We start from the raw sequence: 24,418 nt of genomic DNA on the forward strand, positions 1-24,418 counted from the left end.
TAACATTTTATCAAACCCCAGCTTCTCCTGTAATCACGTTTCGCTGTATATAATTCTAAAGACTGTCTTTCTTACTATATGCTAGCCCCTCTGTTAGGGGTCCACATTGATTCATCCACTATACAAATTCTGAGTACATTGGTTATATTTGGAGGTTTTATTTTTTCTTTACTTTCTTTCTTCATCTTCTTTTTTTTTTTTTTTTCTTAACCAGAGCACTGCATAGCTCTGGCTTAAGGTGGTGCAGGGAATTGAGCCTGAGATTTAAGAATCTCAGGAGTGAGTCTTTGCATAACCATTATGCTATCTACCCTTGCTCCTCAATATATTCTACTTGAGAACTCTGTAGGTTGTTTCAAATTTTTAACTTAATAAAGGTTTTGCACTAGGAAGTACCCCTTTTGACTTTTGCTTAGTTTTCCATGTTTCATATTCATAATTATATTTGATTCACTGTTGTATTTGGGAAAAATGTGCATGTGTTGATGCCAACCAGATTTCCCTGGACAGACCACCCCACCAATGTGTCCTGGAGCTCTGATTTCCCAGACCCCTGCCCCACTAGGGAAAGAGAGAGACAGGCTGGGAGTATGGATCGACCTGCCAATGCCCATGTTCAGCGGGGAAGCAATTACAGAAGCCAGACCTTCCACCTTCTACATCCCACAATGACCTTAGGTCCATACTCCCAGATGGTTAAAGAATAGGAAAGCTTATCAAGGGAGGGAATAGGATACAGAGTTCTGGTGGTGGGAATTGTGTGGAGTTGTACCCCTCTTATCCTATGGTTTTGTCAGTGTTTCCTTTTTTTTTTTTTTAATTTTTTATTTAAGAAAGGATTAGTGAACAAAAGCATAAGGTAGGAGGGGTACAACTCCACACAATTCCCAACACCCAATCCCCATAACCCACCCCCTCCCCTGATAGCTTTCCCATTCTCTATCCCTCTGGGAGCATGGACCCAGGGTCATTGAGGGTTGCAGAAGGTAGAAGGTCTGGCTTCTGTAATTGCTTCCCCGCTGAACATGGGCGTTGACTGGTCGGTCCATACCCCCAGTCTGCCTCTCTCTTTCCCTAGTAGGGTGTGACTCTGGGGAAGCTGAGCTCCAGGGCACATTGGTGGGGTCTTCAATCCAGGGAAGCCTAGCCAGCATCCTGGTGGCATCTGGAACCTGGTGATTGAAAAGAGAGTTAACGTATGAAGCCAAACAATTTGTTGAGCAATCATGGATCCCAAGCTTGGAATAGTGGAGAGGAAGTGTTAGGGAGGTACTCACTGTAAACTCTAGTGTAGTCCTGCTTTCAGGTATATATTTTGCAGTAGTTTATGGATACGTGTGCACATAAGCTCTCTCTCACAGAAACTGGTGTATATCTAGGTTATGGGACTTTGTTAGAAAGTGAACTACCTGAGATGAAATTAGAGTGTACTATTAAAGGAAAGGTCTCACCCGAGTAATGAAGCTGAAGGGTTGTCATTCCACACGTGAAGTCTCTGGATACATTCTGAGGTGAAGCATGTTGAGGTAGCAATTGTTGCTTTGGTTAGGTTGTGATCGGCAGATGCAATGTTATTTGGTTTGGCTTGGGAGATGCATACGGGAAAGTGGACCTTATCCAAGGGTTCCAGGACTGGGGGAAGTAGGGGCTCTATAGTGAAGATGTGAGGTTCCTGCTGTCTTAAGGTTCAAAAAGACAATCAATAGTTAATATTATCATCACATTATTTGTTAATTGGGTTAACTTTGAAAAGTCCCTTTGTTATGGTTTGCTGGACAGTACCCAGTATCTTGTATATAGCTGTGCTATTGGAAGCTTCTAATCTACTTGGTCTAGGCTTTTGAGAGAGTCCACATATCAAATACATAGCCTATATATTAAAAAGATTCAGTTTGTCTTTTGAGAAACTTTAAGACATACAATTGATTTCCCCCTCTCATATTAATTAGCTACTGATTTATATGTCTACATTTTGCTAGGAGTGTACATAAACACCATTCCCACCACCAAAGGACTGTGACCCATCCCTCCCGCCCACTCCCACCCCCCACTGGCCCAGGAAGCTACATGCCTACCCCTCACCACTGGGTTTTTACTTTGGTGCCCTACTTACAATTTGATCAGGTCCTGCTTTTAGTTTCCCTTTCAGATCTTCTTAGTCAGCTTCTGTTGATGAGTGGGATCATCCCATACTCATCTTTATCTTTCTGACTTAGTTCACTTAACATAATTCCTTCTAGCTCTGTCCAAGATGGGTCAGAGAAGGTGGGTTCATTGTTCTTGATAGCTGCATAGTATTCCATTGTGTATATATACCACAGCTTTCTCAGCCACTCATCTGGTGTTGGGCACCTGGGTTGCTTCCAGGTTTTAGCTATTATGAATTGTGCTGCTATGAACATAGGAGTACACACCTCTTTTTGGTTGGTTGTTATGGAGTCCTTGGGGTATAACCCCAGGAGAGGAATTATTGGGTCATATGGAAGGTCCATGTCTAGCCTTCTGAGAGTTTTCCAGACTGCTCTCCACAGAGGCTGTACCAATTTACATTCCCACCAGCAATGTAAAAGGGTTCCTCTGTCCCCACATCCTCTCCAGCATTTGTTGCTGCTGTCCTTTTTGATGTATGCCATTCTTACAGGAGTGAGGTGGTATCTTAGTGTTGTCTTGATTTGCATTTCTCTGATAATCAGTGACCTAGAGCAGTTTTTCATATGTTTGTTAGCCTTTTGGATCTCCTCTGTGGTGAATGTTTTGTTCATTTCCTCTGCCCATTTTTGGATGGGGTCATTTGCTTTTTTGCGGCTAAGTTTGCTGAGCTCTTTATATATTTTGGTGATTAGTTTCTTGTCTGATGTCTGGCATGTGAAGATCTTCTCCCATTCTGTGAGGGGTCTCTCTGTTTGTTTAATAGTTTCTTTGGATGTGCAGAAGCTTTTCAATTTGATGTAGTCCCATTGGTTTGTTTCTGCTTTGGTCTTCCTTGCAATTGGGTTTGATTCATCAAAGATGTCCTTGAGGTGTATGTGGGAAAGTGTTTTACCAATGTTTTCCTCTAAGTATTTGATTGTTTCTGGTCTGACATCTAGGTCTTTGATCCATTTGGAGTTGATTTTTGTTTCTGGTGAGATAAGGTGGTTCAATTTCATTCTTCTGCATGTTTCAACCCAGTTTTCCCAGCACCATTTATTGAAGAGAGCCTCCTTTTTCCATTTAATCCTTTGGGCCCCCTTATCAAAGACTAGATGCCCATAGGTGTTGGGAGTGTTTCCTTTTTATAAACTAAAAAAAAGTGCTTGTGTTTTCTTTAATTTTTTTGTGATGTTTTAAAACTTGCTGTTTAGTGTTACTGTATTTTTACCTCTTTACTGTTCACTTTTCCTGTGAAAGTATATTTCAGATTATTTCTTAATTCTTTTTTGTGTCAAAATTGTTAGAAGAATAGATGGAGATTTACCAAGCAATCTAATCTTTAGGATTTGTAATTCGTTGATTTTATTTTGACCATTAGTATTATAATCTTACTTTTATGTAAACTTTAAAATATCATTCTTTTGATATGCTGAATTCCCTCTGAAGGTGTAATAGATTGTTCACAGGTAAATCTGAAGAGTCATAAAATTTCAGTTACCTGTAGAATTGGAGAAAAACTGAATTTATTTAAAGATATTATTAACAAAATATATTATCTAAATTAATATTTTCAAGTACATCATGGATATTTATTAAATTCAAAGTAAAAATTTAACTAGTTTTGTGTTTAAGAAAAACAACTTCCCAAAGATTTAAGTCCTAATTGTATAATTTTTGTCTTGTCACTCAACTCATGTCTCCCTTCTAGTCCTAATCATCCTCCTAATATTTCTCTGGATAATATCATGTTAAAAAAACATTAAAAACTCCACCATGCTCTTTTTGTCAGTGTACTGGATTCCTCATTTAATATTCAGTGTGGCCTTACCGCTTGATCATTTATGCTTGATGAAGGCTTATCACCTTTTTTCTGTCTATTCATTATCCCTAATTGGGTATGACCAGCTGCATTACCTTTTGTGAATTTCCATCTCTAATTTAAAAAATTGGTTTGTTTATTTTTTAAAAGTTTATTTTTAAAAAGGTATTGTGTTGCCCTGTCCCCTCCTAGGTCAAAATTAACAGATTGACAAGATTGTGGGATAAGAGGGGTACAATTCATTCAATTCCCACCATCAGCCATATCCCATCCCCTCCACTGGAAGATTACCTGTTCTTTATCCCTCTGGAAATTCAGACCAATGACCTCTAAGGGGCACAGAGATCAGAGGTCTGACTTCTGTAACTGTTTCTTAGCAGGACATGGGTGTTGGCAGGTTGTTAGGCTAGGAATCTTAATTACTTGGGAATTTACTTGAAATTTTTAATTAACACATTAAGGAATACAAGTTAATTAGTCTTACCAAAATTCTCAATTTCTTTTGCATTTAACATTTTGTGCATTTTAATAATACTATATAATGCTAAACATCAGAATAAATAAGGATGTTAACTATAATAATATAAGGAACAATAATTGCATTATTTGAGGAAATAAGTGAGTTGCATATAGAAATTCTGCTGTTTTCACAGAACTCTTTCAATATATGGAGTCTAAATAGGGGGCTATAATGAAGAGCATCACATTGATCTTGCTATATATGTAGGATGTTAATACTGATGTCTATATATAATTATACAGATGAGAAGCACATTATTAATGTAGTCATTCTTTCAAATCCATTGTAATATAATTCAAAAGTGCAGGAATTCTCATAAAATATACTATAATGTATATTTGAAGTGTAAAAGTACTTCACGGAAACATGAACAACTTTGAAAACATTATTACGATGCTGCAAACACTCTGAAAAGACTAAAATTAATATGTATCTCTAAATACAAATATAATGCATACTTATTATTGGAAAGAATTAATAAACACAAAGATGAATACAGTTCTACCTTATAGCAACATAACCAATAATAGTTCTACAATTATTTGTTTTGCACTCATCAATTGATTTCCCTCTCTTTCCTCTAAAAATAAACCACTATCTTCCTTTTGTTCTTTAATATACATTTTAATTAACTCTTCTTTTTGTCAACCAAGTTATTGTTTAGACTTCATGCTTGCTTGATGGTCTCTCCCCACCCCCTTCCCCCACATTTTCTTTTTGACAGAGGGTTAGAGAGAAACATAAAAGGGAGAGATAGACAGAAGAGACGCCTGCAGTATTGCTCTATTTTTTTGGTTCATTTTCTGTCCATTTCTATTTTTAGTATTTTCCCCTTCATGCTTCACATGTTTTTCACTTTAGAAAAAGATAGTTAGTAACTCTTGTATATATTTGTTTTTCTCAGATTTTAGATTTTTGATACTGTTGCATTACTCTGCAGTATATTCAGTTTGTTAATGCTAGCACTATTATGTATTTGTAACCTTCACAAAGAAAATTTTGATCTCTTCTAAAATTTTTATTAATGACATATTTTATAATCCAAATCACATAAATCCACATGAACACACACATTCACAAATGTACACATGCTGAGCCAAACTACAATTCATCTTATTTTATATGGTGTCCTTCCTGTTAGTCTATCAACTGTTTCATTTAAAAATAATTTAGCTATGACCTCATAAATTAACTTTATCACCTACTGATGGATCTGCAGCTTTAGAAGCCTTTGCTAAATCATAACAAACAAAACCATGTTGTTCTTTTACTCACATTGTTTCTAAATTTTTGCAGTGCTGCAGAAAAAAATGGACACACGTGATTTATATATGTATGTGAAAGTTGAAAAGTTACAGGACTAAAGTGCTATCCAGCCATTTAAATTATCAGAGCTATGTTAAAAATGGGCACAGTTGTGCGGCAGCATGATGGGTTAAGCACATGTGGCGGAAAGCGCCAGGACTGGCTTAAAGATCCCGGTTCGAGCCCCAGGCTCCCCACCTGCAGGAGAGTCACTTCACAAGCTGTGAAGCAGTTCTGCAGGTGTCTATCTTTCTCTCCCCATCTCTGTCTCCCCTCTTCTCTCCATTTCTCTCTGTCCTATCCAACAATGATGACATCAATTACAACAATAATAACTACAGCAGTAAAAAAAACAAGGGCAATAAAAGGGAAAATAAATAAATAAAATTAAATTTTAAAAAATGGGCACAGCTTCTTCTCCCTAGACCTGCTAACTTTATAATGTTAATGCAGTCTATTAGCCTTACAAAAATTTGGAAGGCAATTCAATGAAGTCTTTTCAATTTTTGATTTTATGTACAACTGCCATGTGCTACTAAAACACTCAAATGTAGTTTAAATTTTGTTTTGAGAATACTGTCTTGATATGTGGGGGGATACTTGTCTCTAAAATGAAGTCATTAAAATACAGTTCTAAAACACATGCATGTAAAATGCATTATATTTAAGCTAAATAAAAGTCCAGACATAATGAACTAAAAACTGGTATGTGTTTATATTTTGAATAATGGGATTCACAGTTTCTAGCCAAAGGAGAGTAACAAGGTAATTTAGTGTCAAGAGCCTAGTTCCAATAATAGATAGGAAATTAATCTTCAGCCTTTAACTCCTGTAGGACTTTTTTTGAATTATTATTGATTGAATCTTCACTCCTATCTCAGGAGACAAATTGGTTGAAGTTAGGATTTAATTGCACTTAGTGTTGCAATACATCTTTTTTTTCTTAGTATACATTTATTCTTTTTTAAAATTGATACATTCAAACCATGGAAAATTAGAGCAATGTGACATAAATAATCCTTCATTGCTAACTTTTTTGAGGTTGTATCTTACATGATTATGAAACTAAGAATCATACTCAATTCTGTAATATTAATTTGATAGCCTGAGTGGCAAAATTTATTTCAAAGGATTAGTTTTAGTATGGTAGCTTTTAAAGGAACCTGTTCTTTAAATGCACATTCTAATAAGTACATATTTGGATAACTTTGGCCCTCTCAAGAGTAATCCTGAGTGACTCCAACTTTGAGAAAATTGAGGTAAGTTAGGTATAGTTTCAATAACATCATAATATTATTTTAAAATATTTTATAGACTTCTTTTTTAAAAATATGTATTTGGTAATGAAGAATTAAATATGAAATGACCTTTGTTAGTCAACGTTACAATATCTTATTTATTTCTGTCTCTTTTATATAGTCTGAAAAGAATGACAGTGAACCTGGCAGCCAGAGGATAAAACCTGTTTTTACTGAGGATGCTAATTTTGGAAGACAAATTTCCTATCAGCATGCAGCAGTCCACATCCCCACTGACATCTATGAGGGCTGTAAGTAAAAGAATGTTAATAAACATACAGGATCCACTGGAATACCATGTTTCTATATATCACGTATTTGGAAAGGGGAAGCAAATATGTTATTATATTTTATTTACTTGTAACATAAGAGTATGTTGTAAACTCTGAGTTTGTTGAAGGAATCTGATTTTCATGAGTAGATGATATTCATGGGGTTTCAGTTTGTGATTCATGAGACTAAATTCATGGAGATAGTCTATGACACTTTAGTAACTACTTCTGCCTTTCCAGTTAACTGCAACAACCTAGAAGTAACAGATACATTCTTTAAAATGAAAGCTCTACATGAACTAAAAGTGCATGGACACATCTATATGCTCACAAACACATTTGTTGTTGTTTTTTAAATTTCTTTACTGGATTAATGGTTTACAGTTGACAGTAAAATACAATAGTTTGTACATGCATAACATTTCCCAGTTTTCCTCATAACAATTTAACCCCCATTAGGTCCTCCTCTGCCATCATGTTTCAGGACCTGAACCTCTCCCCCACCCCCACCCCCATCCCAACACCCACACCCCAGAGTCTTCCTTTGGTGCAATACAACAACTTCAGTCTAACTTCTGCTTAGTGTTTTCCCTTCTGATCTCGTTTTCTAACTTCTGCCTGTGAGAGAGATCATCCCATGTTCATCCTTTTGTCTCTAACTTATCTCACTTAACATGATTCCTTCAAGCTCCATCCAAGTAGGCGTGAAGAAGGTGAATTCACCATTTTTAATACCTGAGTAGTATTCCATTGTGTATATAGACCATAACTTACTCAGCTACTTATCTGTTGTTAGACACTTAGGTTGCTTCCCAGTTTTGGTTATTACAAACTGTGCTGCTATGAACATAGGTATACACAAATCTTTTTGGATGGGCATATTTGTTCCTGTAGGATATATCCCCAGTAGAGGAATTGCAGGGTCATAGGGTAGGTCCCTTTCTATCTTTCTCAGAGTTCTCCAGACTGCTCTCCACAGGGATTGGACCAATTTATATTCCCAGTAACAGTGCAGGAGGGTTCCCTTACCCACACAACCTCTCCAGCATTTGTTGCTGCTACCTTTTCTGACATATGATATTCTCGAAGTAGTTAAGTGGTATTTCACTGTTGTCTTTATTTGCATTACTCTTATAATCAATGACTTGGAACATTTTTTTAATGTTTGTTTGCATTTTGAATCTCTTCTGTGGAGAATATTCTGTTCATATCCTCTCCCACATCCCAACACAGAAGCTTCCTCTAATGGATAGGCTGGGATTGACTCTAGGTCACATGGAAGGCAAAACAGGCTCACTATCTAGCTGAGCTACTTTTTCAGCCAGAACCATCCTCCAGTCTCCATCCCACATATGTACACAAATATATTCTTACATAAACTAATGGACTAGTGAACAAAGAAGGTTGTTCTTACCTCATTTTATACTTTTAGTTTTTTGTCTCACCCTACTATGTAGGTAATAAATAGCGCCCTCTTAAATATTATGCTCTTAAGAGAAAAAGATGTGTTGGGGAAAATGTATAAAAAATAGACCTAAAGAAATAGGAAACCACTGAATGAAAGATTTGAAAAGGCTTCACTATGAAAAAAGAATAAGCTATTTATGGAAGGAAGCTAGGAATATTCTCAGATACATCCTATCCATTACTGAAGGCAGTGCCTGGGAATCCCAACAAGTAATTCTTTTAAGGACAACCTAATCTTATCTGTGAGGACAATTTGTGACCTAGAAATCAGATGGTTTCAATCAAAGCTTTATTCTGTCATGCTACCCATTCTCTTGCCTTCATCCTGTCATCTCATATAAATAAATAGCAAGAAGAAATAACTATTTGGGATTTTTTAAAACATATTTCTAGCATTCCTGTTAAGTAGAGAAACTATAGAATGAATTGATACCCAGAGTGCATACAGGACTTCCTAAGCTCTGGATGCAGATGGCTCAGATTTACTGGGTTATCTTGTTATCCCTTCGCAGTTTGCTTTCAATGTGAAGGAGCTTTTCAGTTTGATGAAGTAAAATTTTTTTGCACTTATTTTCATTCCCCATTCCCGAGAGGTTGAATCTCAAAATGCATATTTGCTATGAAGATCCTGCAATTTTACAGTGATATTTTCCTCAATACTTTAAAGTTTCTTATCTAATATCCATTTCTCTGATTCATTTTGATTTGATTTTAGTTTATGATGTTTAAGTGGTGTTCAGGTATTTTTTTTTACATGTGGCTGTCCAATTTTGCCAATATCATTTGTTGAAGAGATCTTCTGTTCCCATTGAATGGTTTTGATCTTTTTGTCATAAACTAGGTAAACTCATTTTTGTCACTAAACTAGGTAAACTCATTTCTAGGCTTTCAATTTTGTTCCAATAATTCAACTGTCCATTTTTATTCCAGCACTACACTATTTTAATTATTATTGCTTTAATAAAAACTGAAGCCAGAGAACATGATTACTTTTTTCTCAGCTCTTTAGCTATTCATGGTTTTTAAAATTATTATTTATATATATATTCGTTACATACAAGTTTTTGGTCACATTGTTCAATTTCCTTGAAAAAAATGTCATAAAAATATTGGTAGGGGGAGTCGGGTGGTGGCGCAGTGGGTTAAGTGCACGTGGCGCAAAGCGCAGGGACCAGCGTAAGGATCCCGGTTGGAGCCCCCGGCTCCCCACCTGCAGGGGAGTCGCTTCACGGGCGGTGAAGCAGGTCTGCAGGTGTCTATCTTTCTCTCCCCTCTCTCTCTGTCTTCCCCTCCTCTCTCCATTTCTCTCTGTCCTATCCAGCAACAAAGTAACGTCAACAATGGCAATAATAACCACAACGAGGCTGCAACAACTAAAGGGGGAAAAATGGCCTCCAGGAGCGGTGGATTCATGTGCAGGCACCGAGCCCAGCAATAACCCTGGAGGGAAAAAAAAAAAAAAAAAAATATATATATATATATATATATATATATATATATATATATATATATATATTGGTAGGGATTGCACTGAAACTATAGGCTGCTTTTTGTAGAATGCACATTTTAATTTTCTTTATTCTTCCAATCCAGGAATGTTCTTTCATTTCTGTGTGTCATTTTCTGTTTCTTTTAACAATGTCTTATAACTTTACCTACAAAAGTCTTTCTTAAATTGGCCTTGGTTCACCAACATTTGGTTGTATAGCTCTGCCAATTTTGCTGCCCCCTTCCTTTGTCTGTTTTTCCCTGTTGTTGTTTTGTTCCTAGTTCTATTTTACTAATGATCATCTTATTGTAAGTAGGATTTCCTTTGCTTCTACTTTTTTGCATAAAACACTATTGTATTTAAATATACAGCATTTATACAAACAAAAATGAAATACCGTAGTAAAATAATGGCAATGGTATAACATTCTATTGGCATTGCATTAGGAGTAATTAAACTTCTTAATTGAGCTATTGTAATACAGTGATAATATCCAAAAGTAATATACAAATGGAGATGAAAAATCAAATGGAAGAAAATGAATTTATGACAGGTAACATATTCAGATATAAGATGATAATTTCCTTGGAACTCCACAATGCCAAAGACTGAATGTGTTATTCTTCTCAGTAATTCTTGCAAACCAGGATAAGTAGTGGCAAATTCTTTCTGTTTCTGAATGTTTGAAAAGATATTTACTTCTCCCTCAGTACTTGAAGGGTAATTTACCAAGATTAGTAGAGTATTTTTGACTGGCAATTCTTATCTTTGTATATGTCATTCTACTCCTCCTTGCCTCTATGGTTTATCGGGAGAAATTGAATGAATGTCTGATGGTTCTACCACTGTAAGTCAGTTTCTTCCTTTCCCTGGCAGCCTGTAATACTTCTTATTTATCTTTATTTTTGGATAGTTTTACTATGATGTGTCTGGGTACATTCCATTTTGGATTCAGGAACTTGTTGCTCATTCAGCTTCCTGGATGTCTATATTTTGAATATTGCCCAAATGTGGAAATTTCTGCCCTAATTTCTTTGAATATATGTTCTCTGCTCCTCTCTTCATTCTCCGGGGTCCTAATAACTCACATTTGTCTTTCTGATCAAGTCTGCTTTTCACGGAGAAGTGCTTTTATTTTTCCTAAACCTTTCCTCTCCTACAGCTTTAAATTCACAGTGCAACATTTGCATCTTCTAGCCCTGTGATTACCTTCTCAACATGATTTAGTATACTTCCTAGGTCTGATACTTGAGCCTAAACTGCATCCAAAGCACCCTTCATACCCTGCACATCTGCTTTAAGTTGTGCCCCCCACCCCTTCCACACACATATTATAACTCTTTGGTGAAATTATCATTGAGTTCTTGGATCTGTGTCTATATGTTAAATTTAGTTTCTTGAATGAAAATTCTGAATTCTATCCTTGTCTTTTTTTTTCTGTGTCTGTCTGATCGTTTATAATTTCATACATAATTAAACTTCTAAGCTTGCACATTTACCATGGTTTCTGTTGTTGAGCCAGCAGGTGGCACTGTGGCGATGGTCTTGAAATATATATATATATATATATATATATATATATATATATATATATATATATATATATATATATATATATATATATATAGGAGGGGTAGAGGAGGATGAGATTCTATCACATACTGCTTAGCTGGTATCAATATAAGGTCTCACTGCTATATTTCCAGCCTCTGGCAAGTAACAACATGGAAGAATTATTTTCTTTTCAATGTTCAAAGAATAGGCAGGATAAACTCTCCTAGTCAGCTGCTGGGGTCTAAACAGATCACTGGGATGTATTTCTTAGCCAGGTTTTCTCTTTGAACACAGGTTGATTCCTTGTGGACAGTTCAATATCCTGATGAATCTGAATTCAAAGGTTAAGCAACCAGAAATTCCCTGGCCTCCTGCCACTGACAATTTAGTCCACTTTATAGCTTCCAAAATGGTGCTGGTTGCCACACTAAGAATAATTTCTTTTTTATTATTATTGTATTTAAGTGCCCTCATTTATGAATACATGTGAACATATGCCCTATCTCATGGGACCTGGTCTATTTCTAGGTTTTGGAACTTTGTTAGGAAGTGAACCACCTGAATTGGAATTAGAGAATCCTCTGAAAGGAAAGGTCTCACCCAAGTAATAAGGCTAAAGGGTTGACATTCCACGCCTGATATCTCTGGACACAGTCTGAAGTGAAGCATGACGAGGTGGTACTCCCTGCATTGATTAGGTTGGGATCAGCAGATGCACTATCATTTGGTATGACTTGAGATAAGCATGCAGGAAAGTGAGCTCTCCCCTAGCGGTTCCAGGACTGGGGGAAATAGTAGACTCTATGGAGGAAGTGCGAGGTTCCTGCTGTCTTAGGGTTTAAGAAGGCAATAGATAGTTATTGCTATAATCACATTGTTTGGCAACTGGGTTAACTTTGAAAATATCTCGTTGTTAGGATTTGCTGTATCATACACACCATCACCCTATTTTATGTCCTTTGACATTATTTGTATATAGCTGTTCCACCAGTTGCTTCTGTTCTCTCTGGTCTAAGCTTTTAAGAGAGTCAACATAGCAAAGACTCAGCCTATGGTTTGTGCATTAAAATTTTTGAGACATTAAATCAATTTTTCCCCTCTTATATTAATTAAATCGTTATTTATATGACTACAAATTAATAGGAGTGTACATAAACACCATTCCCACCACCAAAAGACTGTGTCCCAGCCCCCACCCTCCCCCACCCCCATGAAGCTGAATATATACCCTCACTTAATTTCTTAAGCCGTGGGGATATCTCTAGTATCCCCTTTCCATCCACTGACTATACATCCTGCAATCACTCACTCACCTGTGGCTAAGGCTACAGGTTGGAGCCCCCAGCTCCCCATTTGCAGGGGAGTCGCTGCACAAGTGGTGAAGCAGGTCTGCGGGTGTCTATCTTTCTCTCCCCCTCTCTGTCTTCCCCTCCTCTCTCCATTTCTCTCTGTCCTATCCAACAACGACGACATCAATAATAACAATAATAACTACAACAATAAAACAAGGGCAACAAAAGGGAAAAATAAATAAATAAATACATACATACATATTAAAAAAGTGTTGCCTGGGAGTCGGGCGGTAGCGCCGTGGGTTAAGTTTAGCATGTGGCACAAAGCGCAAAGACTGGCATAAGGATCCCTGTTAGAGCCCCTGCTCCCCACCTGTAGGGGTGTCGTTTCAGAAGCAGAGAAGCAGGTCTGCAGGCGTCTATCTTTCTCTCCCCCTCTCTGTCTTCCCTACCTCTCTACATTTCTCTCTGCCCTATCCAACAACGACAATAATAACTAAAACAATAGAACAACAAGGGCAACAAAAGGGAATAAACAAATAAATATTTAAAAAATAAGTTGCCTATAAATATGAAGGACTTAGACTCCAAGCAAGTTCGAATTCCAAATTTCATATTTTAAGTGACAATGATAAAGGAAATTTTCTGATATTTTACTCTTGAGTCAACTTAGCTCTGTTACTTGGGAGTCAGAATTGTCCTAAGGAAATTGTAAGGTATTCTCTTTCTGTGTTAATCATTTTCATATACTTTTGATCTCTTTTCATTTTAAATCATGTACATTATTAAAGTCTCCATCTATTTCATAATGTTACACACATCTAATATGATACATGTTCAAAAGAATATCGTCACATAGTATATATATATATATGATATATATATGATATATATATATATATAGTTTTTTTGTTTCATACTATATGGTTGAGTTTATATAAATTATTTTTATATTTTATTTTATTTCCCATTTAAAATATTCTGTTAGTAATTTAAAGGATGATTTCTATAGTCTGAGAGACTAAATAGTATTAAATTGATTACATTGAAAATCAGTAAGATGAAATATTTAAATATATGTCTTCATAATGTGTAAGACACACTCTGGCATATGGCATATCTTTTTAAAGGATAAGAAGTTCTCCTTTGTATTATTTATTTAGTCCCATTTATCTTAATATTGGCTTCCCCTTCTTTTCTGAAATCTCATCAGTAAGACTCCGACCTTGCCTGGCCTGTACTTCTTTGAAATTCATATCCATTGTTGTGGGCTGTGTGGATAAATGACAAAGGATTATAATCAGAAATGTCAACAAGAGCTTGAAAATTTAATAATTACTGGTATTTTTCATGCAGTTCATTGGAACATACCAGACTTACAGGATTGTTCTAGGTTTCTGAATTTAATAAATGTGAAGGTGTACTTTTATTGAAGGCGTAACTGAAGGAAACAGCATCTTCTTTCACAGAAAGACAGAGTGTACCTACATTCTCATAGATACTCTAATTTCCCAAAGGCAATTACTTCTTAAAGACTCTTAAATTGAAATGTAATTAGTTTTTCTCATTAATGTATTTAACATTTCACAGTACTATAGGGATGGTTTAAGAATTTTACTGCTTGATATTTTTATTTTAGAGGCCATCCCAACCACACTTGATCTTTCTATTTAATAATAGTTAGTCAGGGATAGAAGTTAGTTTTTAAAAGGGGGGCTCAATATTATTACTTATTTTGTTTTTTTTAATTATAGTAGTTAATTTTCAAACACATCAGATCTGAGTATTGAAAAAAAAAGTTTGTGCCTCCAGGGCTATGAATCCACTGTTCATGGTGGCCATTTTTCATTTTTTATTGGATAGGACAGAAAGAAGTTGAGAGAGAAGGGTGAGAAAGAGAAAGATAGACCCCTGCAGACCTGCTTGTGAAGCGACACCCCTGTAAGTGGGGAGCTTATAGCTCAAACAGGGATCCTTGCGTGAGTCCTTGTGCTTTGTACTGTGTGCACTTATTGTGCCACTGCCTGGCCCTCATATTGAAGTGTTTTCATAGAATATTCTATAGGCCTTTATTGATAGAAATATATGCTTATATTTATTTCTTGAATTATAATTATTTCAAAAGAATATATGCTAGTGAGGGAATGTTTTAGTAAGGAACCTCAACTTATACTATACTTTTAGGAACTAGATTGTTTTGTTCTTGCAATATCCTGATAAGTAAGCAAAGTAATTATTGGCATTATAGAAACTTATAATTAAGACTTTTATCACATGATATTCCTTTTGATAGCCAAGATATGTTTTCAGTAGTCATACAGATTGATGTCTATGAAACTTGTCAAGGCAATGGATTTGCTTTACTAGATTATTTTCTTACAAATTGCTGTACTAATACTAGAACACATAAAATATGAACCATTTATTAACGCATCTCTCCCAACATACAGAATTAGATAAAACATTGATGTCTCTACTGCTTCCAGTAACTCCCCTTTTGTTCTTATAGAGATAGAGATATAGGGAGGCGGGGGGGGGGGCAAAGAGAGACAGAGAGAAAGAAAAAAAGAGGGAGAGAGAGGGCTTGAGACACCTGAAATACTGTTTCACCACTTCTGAAGTTTTCCTCCCTGCCTGTGAGCACTGAAGAATTAAGCCCAGATCCTCATACATTGCGACATATGTTTAGTTGGGTGTGCTACCATGGCCCCTAATAATTTTTTTTTTTTTACAAAAGTGGAAATTATAGTTAAATGAGTTAATGAGACTTGGGAATTATGGTAGGATTGATAGGATTGAGTGAGACTGGTAACTTTAAAAGAAGAGGTACATATGTACACAGAGTTAAGGTCATATCAGGACACAGTGAGAAGGTAGTCATTTGGAAGCTAGAGAGAAAATTCTCATCAAGAATAAAATCAACAAACTCCTTGTTCATCTGGACTTCCTAGTCTCTAGATTTATGAGGAAATTAATTTTGCCTAGACTACAGAATTTGTTAAAACAGCCTGGTCTAAAAAATGTGTTCACTTTCACTGAAAAATTGCTAGTTTTAAAACCTCAGCTTTAAAAAGATAGCTGTTAGAAAAAAAAATGAGAAAGTTAAGTTGGACTTTGTACTGTTCATTCTGAAAAGGTATAGTTTAGAAATAATTGGCTGTTAAATTTGTATTTGCAAGGTTCATTTTTGCATTTTACTTCATCTTGATTTCAGTCCTCTTGCAATGATAGGGAAATCAATTCATACTCATTACACTCCAAAGACAAATAGAGTTGAATTGGAAGGATAACTTATTTTCAAGTCTAGACACCTATAAGAAAAATAATTGAGTGTTTTCATAGAAAATTCCCTATGTTACTTACTGAATAACTAGACTCTGCAAAAGTTAAAATTGAAATTGACAGTTACTGAAGTATGTTTTGTTATCTTTAAGAGAAGGCAAATTACTCTTGTAATCTCATTGATCTTTTTAGTCACTTGGTCACATTGACCTATATCCAAAATGGTACTGGTTTCTTGGTGAATTTTACTAGTCAGAGCAGATAACTGTTTCCTGTGTACATTGTAAAAGTGATTTATTTGTAATAGTCTTCCCTAGTTAAATTGTGAAGCATCCTACTCTCTCAATAAAAACTGTGGAATATGTTGACCCATCACAATATGTAGAATTATGAAAAAGTTATATCTCACTGAAAAACAAAATTGTATATTAACTATTGACAGTTATAACTGCTAATGTTTTATTTTTGGTGACATTTTTTAAAAGTTTTTATTGTCTTTATTTACTTACTGGATAGAGATAGCCAAAAATTAAGAGGGAAGAGTGATAAGAGAGGGAGAGAGGCAGAGACACCTGCAACCTTGCTTCACCACTTGTGAAGCTTTCCCCCTGCAGTGGGGACTGTGGGCTCAAATCTGGGTCCTTGTACATCATGACATGTGCACTCAACCAAGTGCCCCACCACCCAGCCCCACTGCTATTGTTTTCTATAAAATCACTTCATTATGCAAGTGTAATATGGCTTGTTGTGAAAATTTAGCTTTTTAAAGAGATGTATTCCTTTTTTATTTTAAATTATCTTTATTTGTTTTCTTGGAGAGAAATAGTCAGAAATTGAGAGGGACGGGGGTGGTAGAGAGGGAGAGAGACAGACACCTATAGCCCTGCTTCACCACTCATTAAGCTTTCCCCATGCAGGTGAGGATCAGGGGCTCAAATCCAGGTCCTTATGCATTATAACCTGTGTGATCAACCAGGTGCACCACCACCCTGCCCCGAAAACTTAGCTTTTCTGGTAGGCTTTTAAGCTTTTTCAGTTTATGACTACCAGTAAACTTGAGTGACACTTTAATTTTGATTAAAGAGGGCCAGACAGTAACACTCCATTGAGTATACATGTTACAATGCACAAGGACCAGTGTTCGAGACCCAAGTACTCCACCTGCAGGTAGAAAGCTTCACTAGTAGTGAAGCAGTGGTATAGACCTCTTTCTCCCTCTCACACATTCTCTCTCTCTTCCCTCACTTCCACTCACCTTTCCTCTTCTCTCCATTCTGCTTCTTCTCCCATCTCAATTTCTTTCTTTCTCTATCCAATAAATAATAAATAAAATACTAATTTTGACTAAAGAATTCATGAATTTGACTTTCCTGGTGACTTTTTTATTCACAAAACAGTCTTTGATAAAAAAGTCAATTCATACATTATCGTGTCTTTTCCCAATTTAAATGGGAATACCTTATCATCTAACAATGCCACTCCTAAGCATAGATCCAAATGGGTTGAAAGTACTTACTGAAAAGAATATATAATTCCTTATGTTCATAGACACATCATTCACAATAGTCAACATGTGGGAGCAACCCACTTCCCCCAAAACAGAAGGCTGAATAAAAAAATTATGGAATATACTAAATGAATACTTCTCTTTAAAATAGATGAAACTGGGGCCAGGCAGTGGAGCACCTGGTTAAGTGCTTACATTACAGAGCATTAGGACCTAGGTTCAAACCCCTGGTCCCAACTGTTGTGGGGAAGCATCACGAGCGGTAAAGCAGGGCTGCAAGAAGTGTCTCTCTGACTCTCTCCCTCTATTTCTCCACCCTCTCTTGATTTCTCTAGCTCTCTTCAAAAGATTAATAGATTAATTAATTTTTTTAAAGTTTAAAAATTTTATAAAATAGATGACATTATATCATTTGAGACAAAATGGAGGGAGCTAGAGGTGATTATGTTAAGTAAAATAAAGACGTAAAAGATAGCTACTGGAGGAGATTCGGTGTGTTTAGGGTGGTATGGCCATAGACTAAAATATAACTATGAGATGATTTTATTCACATGTGAAAAAAAATTAATTAAATCAAATGAGCTTATAAAAATAATTGATAACCAAAGTCTGTAAGACCTTGTAAGAACTATAGTGGTTATCAAGGTTGGGACTTTGGTGGTAGCTGCAATAACTTATACACATGACATATTCCTGAAACACTATAAGTTGAAATGAAATTTAGGTCATGAACTTTGACCTTTGAAGCAGCAGGCACGAGATGCCAGAGGTATAGGGGCTCAATCCCAGACACCACTTTATGCTATTGCTGAGCAGTGCTCTGTTCTTCACTCTCTCCATCCCATCTCATAAATAAATATATGAATAAATAAATATTTTGTTGATGCTGTTCTTGTCACCTGTAATATGCTAGAAACTTGAACTGGTGGATACAGATGGCAAGGCATGAACCCTCCTCGGGGAGTTATTATACAATCTGTAACAAATTTTTTTTTTTTAAAGGTGGCTCCATAATAGGACACCTGACTTACATGGATGAAGCCCTGGATTCATTACACAGTATCATATAAGAAAGAAAAGATTCCTTAGAAAAAGTTTTTAAGATTTTTATGTTGACATACAGTTATTCTTAGTATTAAACATTTATTTTTTTATCTGTAAGAATCTCTGTAGATAGATATCTTAGATTCCAATACTCTGTTGTGTGTGTATAACTCATTAAGGAATATCATAGAACTTTCCATAATTTCTTAAGCTTATATTTATGTCTCAGTTCTCTTTTGTAAGGGGACTCAAATGCTAAGCAGCATATTTATTAAATTTTCAAATTTTATTAGGAACTGGTATAATGAAAATATTCTGTGCTTTTTATAATGTTATTACTGAACAAGAATATTCAATAGACTTGCAAATGATCCAGTTATGATTTAAATTCTTTACTCTTTATTGGGAGATGCAAATAAAATCACTTTCCTTAGCTTTTGACTTATTAGAAAGGAAACACAGAGGGAACACATGAGAAAATGATGTGCACACATCCACTGCCTCTATAAATTGACAACTGGAAATCAGAAGTATTCCTGGCTAGCTTTTTATGATGGATATAACAAGTGACAAGACATTCAAAAGGTTGAAGAGGAGAGATAATGAACTCTTGAATTAGAATAGCTTCCAAATCAAACTGACAGTTCTGTTCATAGCAAATTAAAAAAAAAAAAAAAAAAAGCTTGACAATTGGAAATAAAATGGAGATCTAGAATTTGAGATGCGAATTTTTTAAATCACCTACCATTTTGTTACCTGAATAAGGTCTCCTAAGAAGTCTTCTTTAAAAATAGTCATTTGACAAAGCAACAAGTACCACCTCAGTATGATTCACTTCAGACTGTGTCCAGAGATGTCAGGCATAGAATGTCAACCCTTCACCCTCATTACTCGGGTGAGACCTTTCCTTTCATAGGATTTTCTAATTCCATTCCATGTGGTTCACTTCCTAACAAAGTCTCAAAACCTAAATATAGACCAGGTCCCCTGAGAAAGGGCGTATGTTTACATGTATCCATAAATTAGGGCAAATAAATAAAACTGAAAGCAAAAGTACACATTGTCTTCAGTGAGTCAGTATGAAGTTCACAATGAAATAGTGTCTACTTAGACTTAGATACCCTCCTCACCTATTTCCTATTATACTTCCCTCACTCACTCCCAAGCTATCCTTATCAAAGCAAATACTGCAAAAGTTGAATAAGGACAAGAGACTGGCATACTTTAACGATGACTCTTTAGTCACTATCAGGCCACCCCATCAGCTGGGGCCCTAGTCAGGGAGTCCTGAGATTCCCAAACAGACATGATGGTCTAGACCTTGAATAAATTCCTCTCTCCATTGTTACCGTCATCTATATCAGGAACAACAAAGAGACCCCTGTATGGACCCCTATAGGACTTTGCCCTCAACTTGTATCAACAACAGCAGATAATTTTCCATCTTCTGAAGGGAGGTTGGACAACATACTCTATGCTACACTTGAGGAAGATAGGTTCTGATATTGGGGCAGCTTGGAATGTTGACCACAGAATGTGAGCTCAGATCTATAGTGATGCAGAGGTCATATAGGCTCCTAAGCTGAATATGGGCCCCAGATTAGATCAAATCAATGGGGTTTACAGTCAACAATATTTATACAACTTTCCCATATTTGGGAGCTACTCTCTTCCATAATCCAGCTTTCTTGTTCATTTTCCAGCCATGACATCATCTCCCCAGACTATAACTAGTATCGACCTGCATATCAGATTTCAGGCTCAGGGGGAAAAAAAAAAAAAGAAAACTAGTATAGCCATAGTCCCTTTGGAATATAACTAAAATATGCCTACTAGCTATCTACAGAACATAGACCCGCCAACTCTTCCTCTGCACTACTCCAGCCTTTAGGTTCATGATTAATCAACAGCTTGTTTGGCTTTATATGTTAACTCTCTTTTCAGCCACCAGGTTCCAGATGCTAGCATGATGCCTACCACACTTCCCTGGACAGACGACCCCACCAATGTGTCCTAGAGCTCTGAGTCCCCAGAACCCCACCCCACTAGGAAAAGAGAGAGGCAGACCTGCCAACACCCATGTTCAGCAGGGAAACAATTACAGAAGCCAGACCTTCCACCTGCATCCCATAATGACCCTGGGTCCATACTCCCAGAGGGTTAAAAAATAGGGAAAGCTATTAAGGCAGGGGATGGGATATGGAGTTCTGGTGGTGGGAATTGTGTGGAGTTGTACCCCTCTTATCCTATGGTTTTGTCAATGTGTCCTTTTTAAAAATAAATAATTTCAAAAATAGTCATTTGAAATACTTTACTAATAATGGATTTTAAAGATTTACTAGATGAGTGGAGGGCAGGGAAGGTTGAAGAGAGGACAGCCTGAGCTCTGCCAGTCAGTCTTATTTTCTGCCTAGGATGAAACTCCTAATGAAGGTCCTAATGCTTGCAAGGAATGTGCAATACTCACTGAGCACCTGTCTTACCACTAAAAATAGTTTTGAAATCAACAGGGTGTGAAAATTCATTCACAGTGACTAAAAAGTAAGCAAGTCTCCAGGAAAAAGTTGATGGTGGGAGACTTTGTTAGTTGAAAGGGACAAAATTTGCATGAGAATGACACCATTTATACTTAGTAACTATACTGTAAATCATCCCTCTCCAATAAGATGATACAAAAGATGAAAAAAACAAAAGGTCCAAGCAAGGGTGTACTTGGTTGAGTGCGTATGTTTCCATGTGCAAGGACCTCCATTCAAGCAGGAGGGAAGCTTCACCAAAGGTAAAGCCGTGCTACAGGTGTCTCTCTAACACTTTCTATCTCCCCTGCCCCTCTCAATTTCTTTTTACTCTGTCAAATAAAATAAAAGGGGAGAAATATACCACCAGAGTAGTAGATCTGCTCTGCAGGCATGGAGCTCCAACAATAACACTGGTGGCAAAGACAAACAAACAAAATAAAGTACATAATAAAATATTCCTTTAGACAAAGATGTTGTTGATGTCACATTTATCATTAGCAAATGGAAGAACAAGAAAATTAAAGATTAATACTTTGACAGAATTTCAGTTGAATCAAATTAAAATTGTGACAATTTTTAAAAATTTTTATTTATAAAAAGGAAACACTAACAAAATCCATTGTATAAGAGGGGTGCAACTCCACACAATTCCCACCACCAGAACTCCATATCCCATCCTCTCCCCTGATAGCTTTCCTATTGTTTATCCCTCTGGTAGTATGGACACAGGGTCACTATAGGGTACAGAAAGTGGAAGGTCTGGCTTCTGTAATTGCTTCCCCTCTGAACATAGGCATTGGCAGGTTGATCCATACTCCCACCCTGTCTCTTTCTTTACGTAGTGGGACGTAACTCCAGGACACATTGGTGGCGTCCTCTGCCCAGAGAAGTCCGGTTGGCATCATGTTAGCATCTGGAACCTGGTGGCTGAAAAAAAGAGTTAAAATATAGAGCCAAAAAATTGTTGACTAATCATGAACCTAAAGGCTGGAAAAGTTCATATGAAGAGTTGTGGAGTCTCTGTTTTGTAGATAGTTAGTAGTATTACTTTAGATTTATTCTAAAGAGCCCATTACTATACTAGTCTTTTTTTCATTTTTTATTTTCAATGCTGAAGAAACTGATTACTAGTGTAAACCATCCAGGCTTTCACCAGTTTAATACTGAATAGTGGCAAGAAAGCAAAGACTCTAAAATATATATATTTTATTTATTTATTTTCCCTTTTTGTTGCCCTTGTTTTTTAGTATTGTTGTAGTTATTATTGTTGTTGTTATTTATGTCGTAGTTGTTGGATAGGACAGAGAGAAATGGAGAGAGGAGGGGAAGACAGAGAGGGAGAATGAAAGATAGACACCTGCAGACCTGTTTCACTACCTGTGAAGATACTCCCCTGCAGGTGGAAGCCTGTGGATCAAACCGGGATCTTTATGCAGGTCCTAGCGCTTTGTGCCATGTGCACTTAATCTGCTGTGTTACCACCTGACTCCCCACCAAAGACTTTTTTCAAAAGTAAAAATAAAATTAACATCAAATAAATACATTTTGGGAACAGCAATAAATTTGAGTAAATTTTCCTTTTTATATGTGAACATTACTGCATTGTTTACAATTGAATTATTATTTTTTAATTTTTTAATGTGTTTGATTTCCTACTTGAAATATTGGACATCACCCTCTACTGTTGTTTTTTTTTTCTTTTTTTTTTTTAATTTAAGAAAGGAGACATTAACAAAACCATAGAATAAGAGGGGTACAATTCCGCACAATTCCCATAACCGGATCTCCATATCCCATCCCCTCCCCTGATAGCCTTCCCATTCTCTATCTCTCTGAGAGTATGGATCCAGGGTCTTTGTGGGTTGCAGATGGTGGAAGGTCTGGCTTCTGTAATTGCTTCTCCACTGAACATGGGCATTGACTGGTCGATCCATACTCCCAGTCTGCCTCTCTCTTTCCCTAGTAGGGTGGGGCTCTGAGGAAGTGGACCTCTAGTACACATTGATGGGGTCCTCTGTCCAGGGAAGTCTGGTCAGCATCTTGCTGGCATCCAGAATCTAGTGGCTGAAAAGAGAGTTAACATAGAAAGCCAAACAAATTGTTGAACAATCATGGTCCTAAAGACTGGAATAGTGCAGATGAGGTGTTGGGGGGTATTCCCTGCATGCTCTTGTGTACTTCTGCTTTCAGGTATATATTTTCCCCCTAGTTTATGGGCACGGGTGAACCTATGCTCTATCTCAGGGGACCTGGACTATACCTCGGTTTGGGGACTTTATTGGGGAGTGGAACACCTGGAATGGAATTAGAGAATACTATGAAAGGAAAGGTCTCACCCGAGTGATGAAGTTGAAGGGTTGTCATTCCACACCAGGAGTCTCTGGTCACAGTCTGAAGTGAAGCATGCTGGGGTGGCACTCGTGTTGATTAGCTTGCGATCCGCGGATACAATATTATTTGATTTGAATTGAGAGCAGCATGCAGAAAAGTGGGCCCCACCCTAAGGTCCCAGGACTGGGGGAAATATAGGTTCTATAGTGGAAATGTGAGGTTCTTATTGTCTTAGGGTTCAAGAAGACAATAGATAGTTATTATTATCATCACATTATTTGCTGATAGGGTTAACTTTGGAAAGTCCCTTTGATAGGGTTTGGGGTATAATACCCAGCATTTTGTATATCGCTGTGCTACCAGTTGCTTCTGTTCTCCCTGGTCTAGGCTTTTGGGAGAGACAACATATCAAAGACAGCCTATGTATTAAAAAGACTCAGTCTGTGTTTTAAGAAGTTGTAGACATTTCAGTTTTTCGCCTCTCATATTAATTAAATAGTGGTTTATATGTTTACACTTTAATAGGATTGTACATAAACACCACTCCCATCACCAAAAGAGTGTGTTTCATCCCCATCACCCACCC

General features: G+C 36.6%; 1 protein-coding gene across 9 annotated transcripts in view; it reads left to right on the forward strand.

Annotated features, from left to right (window-relative positions):
- Window positions 1-24,418, forward strand: part of CACNA2D1 (calcium voltage-gated channel auxiliary subunit alpha2delta 1) — a 539,106-nt gene that overhangs the window by 337,476 nt on the left and 177,212 nt on the right. For all 9 annotated transcript variants that reach the window (XM_016190308.2, XM_060196324.1, XM_016190309.2 and 6 more), the window contains exon 6: window positions 7,197-7,326. In XM_016190308.2, coding sequence (XP_016045794.1) covers window positions 7,197-7,326 — 130 coding nt within the window. The remainder of the gene's footprint in view (window positions 1-7,196; window positions 7,327-24,418) is intronic.

The sequence above is a fragment of the Erinaceus europaeus genome, chromosome 8 (genome assembly GCF_950295315.1).
Source record: "Erinaceus europaeus chromosome 8, mEriEur2.1, whole genome shotgun sequence".
NCBI lineage: Eukaryota > Metazoa > Chordata > Mammalia > Eulipotyphla > Erinaceidae > Erinaceus > Erinaceus europaeus.